Source organism: Gopherus evgoodei, chromosome 7, assembly GCF_007399415.2.
Source record: "Gopherus evgoodei ecotype Sinaloan lineage chromosome 7, rGopEvg1_v1.p, whole genome shotgun sequence".
Lineage (NCBI taxonomy): Eukaryota > Metazoa > Chordata > Testudines > Testudinidae > Gopherus > Gopherus evgoodei.
Window position 1 is genome coordinate 84,244,335 of NC_044328.1, and position 9,747 is coordinate 84,254,081.

The following is a 9,747-nucleotide window of genomic DNA, read 5'->3' on the forward strand; positions in this document are numbered from 1 at the left end:
GGGTAATGGCGAGCTGGCGCCGAGGCACCCGTCACATGACAAGGGGCACCTACACGGCCGGAGTCACGTGACCAAAAAAAAAGGCCCAATGGGATAGGACAGTCACATCTTCTCCCCCGACAGGGGACCAACTTGGAGGTCGCCGGCTTCGGGGGGAGGGGAAGAACGGGCGATGGCCCGGCCCCGCACAGCGCCCCCTGCCGCAGGAGCGGGCGGCCCCTGCTACTTGAGATCAGCCGACAGTGCCAGCCACTATGGGATTGAGGCCAGGCCCGTCCTGAGTCGAGCAGCCTTGGGCCTTGCATGGGACTATCCATCTCGGCGTCGCCCCTGGCAGGAGGTGCTTCACCCCAGGCATCCTGCTAGCAGGGCCCCGGCCCCTCTCTGCGCCTGCCCGCCCCGCAGCACTGGACCAGGAACTCCCCCCAATTCAACAAACTACAACCCAGGAGACAGGGCTAGGGTACAGCTGCATATACATTTACCTGGCCAGGCTGCAGGCTCGGGTCTCACCCCTCCCCGCAGCCCTTGCCTGACACAGCACGAGAGGCACAGTCTGTTCCCTGACTCGAGTCTGTAACTCACAGTGAAGCTTGTGCACAGTCTTGTAACACACCGAACCTCTCACCCACCCTGGGACCAGCCTCCAGCAAAGAGTCTGATTGCAGCTATGCAGCAGCTGGGAAGCATGTATGCCCACAGGGCTAGAGGAGCTCAAATTTGTGCACCAGAATAGCAGTGCTGCTCATTTTAGCAGACTAGGTTCAGCTGAGCTCTGGCTGTACCTACTTGTGATTTCTACTGAACTCCTTTCAACCCAGATTTTGTAGAAAAAGAAGAGATTTCTCCTTACTTTAATAAAAAAATTCCATACAGATTGTGATGTTCTAAACTAAACCAGAATCAAGAGAAATACAAACTAGAGACATGACATGACAGAGGTGTTGAATGAGCATTTCACAACTGCTCCAGCTCCAACTGACAGCCTTGGGAGCCCAGTTAAATAAGTTACAAAAAAGGCTTTATAAGAAACAAAAACAGATTAATGTAGTTCGTACGAGGTACTAGTATGACAGAGGCCACTACATTCGTCAGAGATCTGTCCGTGAACTGGCTGCCTTTGGTGCATATTTAGGCATCAGTTCATTGATTTTGCGAATATAGTCTGATTTTTCTGCACAGCCCTTGCATGTTTCACCCCAGTCATCTAGGATCTTCTTCAGTTCTTTCACTCTCAGTTTCTTCAGATCCACAGTACTCAGGTCAATCTGCTTGTCTAAGGAGAGAGGGGGCAGGGGGGGGACATCAGTTACTCTTAGTGAGCAATAACAAATTGATTAGAAGTTGTCAAAATTAACATCTTTCTTAAAGGATTCAGAGTAGCAGCCATGTTAGGCTGTATCTGCAGAAAGAACAGGAGTACTTGTGGCACCTTAGAGACTAACAAATTTATTTGAGCATAAGCTTGTGTGCTACAGCTCACTTCATCGGATGCATGCAGTGGAAAATACAATAGGAAGACAGACAGACACACACACGAAACGATAGGTGTTACCATACACACTATAAGGAGAGTGATCAGTTAAGGTGAGCTATTATCAGCAGGAGAAAGAGAATGGTTTGTAGTGGTAATGAAAATAGCCCATTTCCAGCAATTGACAAGAAGATGTGAGAAACTGTAAGGGGGCGGAGAGGGGGAATAGCATTCCCATGCTTATTTTCTCTCTCTCTCTCTCTCTCTCACACACACACACAGTTCCTCACATCTTCTTATCAATTTATTTTTATTATTATTATTTTGTGATGAGGCAAGGCAAAAAGGAGAATCGCAATTGAAGACAAACAAGGCTGAATTTTATGCACAAGTACACGGCATCATTAAAGAGACTGGCAGTGTCAGACTGATGCAGTTAGAGAAACAGGAAAAGAAAAAAAAATTCTAAGTATAACAGAAGCCGGAAGCCTGACGAACAGGAAGTGGGACCACTAGATGATCAAGATGCTAAAGGAGTACTCAAGAAAGACAAGGCTATTGCAGAGAAGCTAAATCAATTGTTTGCAGTGGTCTTTGCTACAAGGGATGAGTGACATTCCCCCACCTGACCCATTCTTTGTAGGTGATAGATCTGAGGAATTGTCCCAGACTGAGATATCAATAGAGGAGCTCTTGGGATAAATTAAAGAGTAATAAGTCACCACGATAAATGGTAGCCACCGAAGAGTTCTGAAGGAACTCAAATATGAAAACTGCTGAACTACGGTATGTATATCATTTAAGTCAGCCTCTGTACCAGATAACTGGAGTGGAGCTAATGTAATCTCTATTCTTTAAAAAAAAGGCTCTAAAAGGCAATTCTGATAACTATAGGCCAGGAAGCCTAACTTCAGTAACAGGCAAATTGTTTGAAACTATAGGAAAAAAAGAAAATCATCAGACACCAAGATAAAAATGGTATGTTGCTCAACACTCCTTTTATAAAGGGAAATCGTGCCTCACCAATGTATTAGAATTAGTTAAGAGTGTCAACAAGCATGTGGACAAGGGTAATCCAGTTGATATAGTGTCCCTGGCCTTTCAGAAAGCTTTTGATAAGGTCCCTCACCAAAGGCTCTTAAGCAAATTAAGCAGTCATAGGATACGAAGGAAGGGCCTTTCATGGATCAGTAACTAGTTAAAAAGACAAGAAATTAAGGATAGGAATAAATGGTCAGTTTTCATAATGGAGAGGGGTAAATAGTAGGGTCCCTCATGGATATGTGCTGTTCAACATATTCAAAAGTGATCTGAAATAAGGTGTAAACAGTGAGGTGGCAAAACTTGTAGATGATACAAAATTACACAAAAAATAGTTAGGTCCAAAGCTGACTGCAAAGAGCTACTAAACGGAATGACTAAGCAACAAAATGGCAAATGAAAATCAGTGTTGATAAATGCAAAGTAATGCACATTGGAAAACAATCTTAACTATTCATACAAAATGATGGAGTCTAAATTAGCGGTTACCAGAAAGAGATCTTAGAATCATCGTGAATAGCTCCCTCAAAACATCCTCTAAATACACAGTGGTAGTCAATAAAGGTAACAGTGTTAAGAATCATTAGAAAGGGATAGATACTAAGACAGAAAATATCATCATGCCACTATGTAAATCCATGGGTACGTCCATACCTTGAATATTGCACACAGTTCTGTTGCCTCATCTCTAAAAGGATATATTAGAGTGGAAGAGGAGAGCAACAAAAATGATTACGGGTATGGAACAACTTCCGTATCAGGAGAGATTAAAAAGACTGGGACTGTTTCGCTTAGAAAAAGAGATGAATACCGGGGAATGATAGAGGTCTATAAAATCATGAATGGTGTGAAGAAAGTGAACAAAGAAGTATCATTCACCTCTTTCACACAACACAAGAATTAGGGGTCACGCAGCAGGTTTAAAAAGGAAGTACTTGTCTACACAATGCAGAGTCAACTGGTGGAACTCTTTGCCATGGGATGTTATGAATGCCAAAAGTATAACGGGCTTAAAAAAAGTTAATCAGGTAAACTCATGGAAGACAGGTCTATCAATCGCTATTAGACAAGAAGGCTGGGGATGCAACCCCAGGATCCAAGTGTCCCTAACCATCCAACTGTCAGAAGCAGGGACATGATGACAGCAGATAGATCACTCAAAACTACCTGTGCTGTTCATTCCCTCTGAAATATCTGGCACTGGCCACTGTCAGAGACAGGATACTGGGCTAGATGGGCTATTGGTCTGACCCAATATGGCCATTCTTATATTCAGCTGCTGAAGACTGGCCCTAATGAAGGGGAGACAGTTGGGGACACCAGAAAGGTGGTGGTGGTGACAAGAGTTCAAGCGAGACAGAAACGATGCAAGAATTAGGGTTTTTGGCAGTAAGCACAGAAAGGAAAGGGCAGATTTTTGATTTTATCTATTAGAGAGAAACATAAGGCTTAGTGAAAGACTGGATGTGAGGATTCAAGGGTAACCCCAGAGCTGCAAACTCTAACAAGAGAGGACAGTGGAATTCTCCATCTCAAGAGGTGAAAGGAAAGGTTTCAAGACGAAAGATAAGAGAAACATGACAAATGGATCTTCTTAGTAAACAAACTATCCATGAGGAGACAAAACAAAAGAAAAAGATGTGGCCTGCACAGAATAAGAGGTGGATTTGAGAATCATCAAAATAGAGGTGATGAGAGAATGATAGGAATACTCACAGAGAGCAAGTACAGAAAAATGGAGTCCAAGGACAGACGCCTAGCAACTAAGAAATATTTCTGAAGGAGTGGCCAGCAAGGTAGAGATCACTTGGAGAGAATAATAATGGAGGGCTGCGATACTGACCATTAATTAGGCTTGGCAAGGAAGACCTCATTAATGGACTGTCATGAGCAGTTTCAGTGGAGCAGAACAGGAAGCCAGACTTTTAGGGAATCAAGGCGGGACCATTTAAAAATTAAATAGTCTCTTGTAAATGTCTTTGATAGGGTTTGGTAACAAGAAGCCCAATTGTATGAGGAGAGTTAAGCATCCAAGAAAGAGATTCTCAGAAGCCAACAACCTAATCAGGACTTAAGCAAAGTTAGACAGCAGCTGAGCAGTGGTTTTGTGAACGTCAGTGGTGCTTAAATGTTGGACCTAGGCATCTAGAGAGGCAGTTAGGCACCCTTTGAGAGTCTAGCTGCAAGGGTCTGGGCTAAGCTTGGGCATAAGCAATGCTGCAGGCTAGACAAACCCATGTCTGTGCAGGAACCTTCTGAGTTGGATTAGTGCCAGACACAGCAACTTTCACTGAATCACCCTATTAGGAGCCTCCAGGAACATTTACTACACATACTTGTGCTACTGCCTAACAATTCAAGCATCTCTAACGGGGTCAGCTCAAGTTATCTGTCATAATACTTACTCTGCTGATCTTGCTGAAGAATTTAAGAATAAGTGGCTTCACCTCATCAACTTTCAAAAGAAACCCACTTTAGGTTGTTTTAGATTAGCAGCAAATCCATACAAGGGATCAGGTGCGTTACCATCAGAACAAAGATCCATACTGCAGAAAAATCCAGTCATTTAACCCCATAGCTAACGTCTCCCCAAACTCACCGTATTTTAGCTCACAGATCTGGCTGTCTTTCTTCTTCAGTTTCTCACAGACCTTTTCCACAGGGATGTGGTGACTCAGAGGTTTTGATACCTCATTAACCATTTTAGTGGCTGCATCACTGGTGGCTCCAATGTAATAGCACTAGAGGGGTAGAAAGGAAAAGTATGAGGTGTCTAGTGATACTGAGGGAAAAGAATCCTTTCAGAAGAATTCAGATGATTTTCTTGGTTGCTTCCTCCCTCCTCTGTGCCAGAGACCCTGAGCTTTCTGCCATATAAATCTCAGTGTCTTGCCATGATTTCATCTCAGAATTTGTTTCATCCAGAGGAGAGGACCAGCTGCTTTGGTTCGGATTTCTAGAGCAAGCAAAGTGAAGGGGGAACAGGAACCACAGCCTCACTTTCACTCTACCTCTTGGAAGCACCTCAGCTCCAGTGGAAGATTTATTTTCACTCATAAGGAACAGAGATAACATGCTACCAAGAAATGGCTTATTTGGCCTTTTGTCATGCCCATTTTTGACAGACTAGGATGCCTGGTTTTGCAGTTTCACATTTACTGGTACAGAATATTTCTCCATGAGTCCTATTAGAGCTATGAAAAAAGCTGATTTCTCATTATGTTGATGTAGGCTGTCTTAGTACCCCCCGAGTGACGTTTTATCTGAGCTGGCCTGAAGGCAGTTTTTCCTCAGTTCAAGGACAACTTGTCTGAAGTACAATATGTCCCTGAGAATGTCTGACAAAGTCACTCCTAGTTCTCTTCAAAGATAGGGGAAAGCCTTTCTACTCAGGTCACTTCATTGTGAAAGCATTTTGGACTGCTTTCAATTAGCACTTCCTTTGGGTTAATTTCCTTTGCCATTTTTCAGTTCAAGGGCTGATAAACATTATTACTTAAACATAGTTTGTATAGCAATCTAGATGCATCATCTAATGCTCAAGGGGTTCAGCAGAAAGTAAAATTTCATAAGAAAAACTCTCTCACGGCAGTTCAATTACAGGCAGAAATGAGGTAAAGCAACAGGAAAACTGGTACCAATTTATTTATTTTTATGGTGGAGAGGGACTGCACTCCTCCTCTAATCTTCTCTATATAGGCCTATACTATATACACAACCATTCAGTGAGAGATTTTCCCAGTTTCTACCTACCTCCCAGGTGTTCTATGAATTATTCTGCAAAAGAGATGGTGATGGATCATTGTTACTCACCAGTCGGTTCTCTTTGCCTTTTGCTTCTTTGCAGGATTTCAAGAGTTCTTTTTCAACACTAGCTGGTGTGAACTCAACATCCTTGTCCTTTAGACTCTGGTAGAACCTTCCCAGGAATGTAACACACACTAAAGGGGGGAAAAATGGAGAGATTCATAACATTTGCACTAACCTGGAAGTAGCACTTGGGGAGAACTGCTATACGAAAACAAGAGAATGAAGGGATTTGTGAATGAGGTTAGGACACTGCATTAGTGACCAAGAACCTATCCTCTTGTAGGTGCACACATGACAATTACACCACAGTAAATCTTTCAGAGCATGAATGAGGACAGGTGACTCACATATAACTCACACATTTATACACCTCACCCACCTTGTCTAGCTAATACTTAGAAACAGATCCCTGAGGAGAGATCCCATCAATGACATTCATATACCATACTGGAAGAGCAGCACAGATTCAGCTGAGGCAGTGGTTCTCAACCTATTTACCATTGAGGGCCACATCCAATACTATCTCTATGGCCCTGCAAATGTCACATGGACCACAGCTCTGTGTTGACTGGCCACAGGTTGAGAACCTCTGAGCTGTGGAAATACAATGCTAGCAGCAAACAATAGAGGGAGCACTAAGTGGTGGGTGGGAAGAGCCAATTTAATGCCCAGGCTCTCTTATCCTTCCCTCCCAAAACAATAACTCAATGTCAATCCAAGGACTTTAAATATGGAACACTATTCTGAAAATGACAGACTCTAAATATGGCACTGTGGATTCCATGTTTATTGTCTCTCAGTGTGTACAGATCAAGTCCACTCAGTTTACAAAAGGAAAAAAATGCTTTGAGTGTGTCAGCTTTGGAAACTCAACTTGATCTCAACATCACTAGTATGAAAAATTCTGTGGGCCAAATGAGACCCTCAGCAGCCCTCTTGCAATTCTGTTACCTTCAATGATGAGACAAGGTGCCCAACACTGACCCCATTTTTAGGCAGAAAAAATGGCACAGGTTAGGGCTTCCATATGTTTTACTGATACCAGGAGAAGGGATCAACCAATCTCTATGGCCTTCAGCTACTTTTACACTCAATTCCAAAGTCAAAGGAGGGCATAAGAAGTTGGAAAATACAGGATCACCTATTTGAGCCCCACACAACCAAGAAGAGGTCTGCACTCCAAATATGTAACACTGGCAGAAAGCATAACCTGAACTAGATAGGCAGCTGAACTTTTTCTACATGCATGGCATCTTTTTTGGCCATTTCACATTAATTCTCCCACACAGTGCTGTCTGCTGGTCTTGTGCTGCGATCTGGTATTTGGATTCCAGGTTCTGCAGGTAATGATATTGGTGACTGAGTTATTCTTGAACCTGAGTTCCAACATGGTGTTACAGGGCACTGGGCTGCTGCAGATGCCATCTTTCAGATGAGGTGAAAAGATTAATCCCTAATTAAAGAGACTATGGGAATTTTTGCAACAGTAGTGGTGCAAAATGCCAGAACTGCAGGAAAATTCCAAATTGGATAACTACATATTTAAAGTTCCATCTGCAGAATCTGTTCACTTCTTCACTTAAGAATTGCTGTGTAACTCTTCTGTGCTGTTAAGTGGTTTAAACCTAAGAGGCTGATGCATTTCAGTGGTGCACCAACATCCCAGTGTATAGTTTGTATTATTAACTGAACACTAGCACCCTTTAGCATAAAAGGTATAATATATATTACCTGAACTGGAGTATAATGGTGACCAGTCTTGCATGATTTCTATTGTGTTAATCACCATGGTAACATTTATGCCATGTAAGGAGATAAAGTTTTTTTTAAATTACATTTCACTTATCAGGTCAGGCTTGCAATTTACAAATACATTTGAACATAGTCAAGATTCATTTTCTCCTTTACCAACCTGCCAACATTCAGGTTCAGAATTCACTTCCTTACCTATGGAAGTTCTTCCTATCACAAAACCTCTAATCAGAACATTCCTCACCCTCCCTACTTTGCTTTATTTGGAGATTATCAGCTATTACAGAAAACACACACCCTAAACCCAGGATAGAACAGAGAAGTGAAGAACCAAGTATTAAATGGATCTTTAATGAAGGTGAACTGTGAACTAAGAGCATTTAAAAAAAAAAAACGAGGGCAGCAGAGTACTAAATATCAGTATTAGGGGCAGATTTTTAAAGGTATTTAGACACCTGAAGATGGTCATCAAATACCTTCAAAAATTTGGACCCTGGTCTCAAAATTGCTCTTCTCAACTGGGTGCACATAAGAGAGAGTTGTAATCCTGGCTGACATCACTGTGAGGCCCTCCACAGATCTTTCCCAAATCAGGTCTCCCTGGTAAAAGTTTTGATTAGGTGTTTTAAAACAGGCTGCCAGAGACAACAGAAAGCTGCTCTGAAGGACAAAGCTCAGGCAGGATACACTCCAGACTTATCAACCAGTGACAAGAGGCAGCTTCCCTTTGCCTTCCTGGGCTGCTCTTCACTAGGGCCTTTTCCCCCTGAGACTTCCAGGCACCCCAGGGAGCCCCCGGGCAGCCCCCCCGGCCCAGGAGACCCCAGGCAGTTCCAGGACCCCTCCCCCCACCAGGAGCCCCACTCCTCGCAGCCCGCGCAGCGGCCGCCAGTCCGCCCACCGGGCGAGCGAGTCTCGGGTGAAGCAGCCCCACTCGGCCAGGGACTCGGCAGAGCCGGTGCCCCCTGCGCAGCCCCCCGGACAAGGACACCCGCCGGCACCTCGCTCACCCTCGCACTCCCCCTCCCGCAGGGCCCGGCTGCCGCCCGGGAGCAGAATCAGGACCAGCGCCGCCCAGAGCCCGATCGCCACCCGCATCCTGCCGCTGCGCACCCGGCTTCCTCGGTAGCACACGCCGCTCTGCGAGACCCCTTCGCACCCGGTGCCTTGACAACATGCACCGCCCACCCCCCACCCCATTGGGTGCTCCTGAGGCTTCCCTCACACGTCGAGCTCCCATTCGCCCACTCATCCATAGGCCTCCACGCTCCCTTTTCCTATTGGTCGGGCCGCTGGCCTAGACGGGAGAGTTGGCGGCTGCTGATTGGACGGGGTGCGCGAAACGGCTTCAGCCGCCGGTCTCCAGGAGACGGAACAATTCCCCCCCCCAAACGCCATCTTTGTGCGGAGCATGATCGCGCCATGGAATTCAGTGCAGCCGCCATCTTTGTGCGGGGCAAGTCCCCCAAGCCAAGAGCCGGAAACCTGGAGCCGGCGGAGGGCAGGGGCTGGCGCTTTGCTCTGGGTCTCGGGCAGGTCCCCGCTCCCAGGGGCCGGGACCCCCGTAGTTGGCAGGAACGTCCTGAAGGCAAGACGGGCTGAGCCTAGCAGGTGCCTGGGCAGCACCCTGCGGCGGGGGAGGTGGGTGCTGGAGCCAAAGGGCGTTTGGT

At 45.2% G+C, this 9,747-nt stretch overlaps 1 protein-coding gene across 2 annotated transcripts; it reads right to left on the reverse strand.

Annotated features, from left to right (window-relative positions):
* Positions 1–106: 106 nt before the first annotated feature.
* Positions 107–9,280, reverse strand: MANF (mesencephalic astrocyte derived neurotrophic factor). 2 transcript variants are annotated; one of them, XM_030569863.1, is made up of 4 exons: positions 9,191–9,280; positions 6,329–6,456; positions 5,115–5,256; positions 107–1,276 (listed from the first exon to the last, which is right to left on the reverse strand). In XM_030569863.1, exons 1-4 carry the CDS (start codon positions 9,252–9,254, stop codon positions 1,092–1,094), a joined length of 519 nt encoding a protein of 172 aa, XP_030425723.1. In that variant the 5' UTR covers positions 9,255–9,280; the 3' UTR covers positions 107–1,091. The 2 variants fall into 2 exon arrangements, with proteins under 2 accessions (XP_030425723.1, XP_030425722.1); XM_030569862.1 differs by having other exon boundaries at positions 109–1,276; positions 9,088–9,253.
* Between the last annotated feature and the right edge of the window lie 467 nt (positions 9,281–9,747).

Bases quoted from the DNA above. Each gene is read 5' to 3' on its own strand.
- MANF (XM_030569862.1), bottom strand. From the start codon at position 9,175: ATGCGGGTGGCGATCGGGCTCTGGGCGGCGCTGGTCCTGATTCTGCTC. The intron at 5,257-6,328 runs GTGAGTAACAAT...CTACCCCTCTAG, and splicing joins AAGGCAAAGAGAACCGACTG to TGCTATTACATTGGAGCCAC. The intron at 1,277-5,114 runs GTGAGTTTGGGG...CTCTCTCCTTAG, and splicing joins GATCTGTGAGCTAAAATACG to ACAAGCAGATTGACCTGAGT.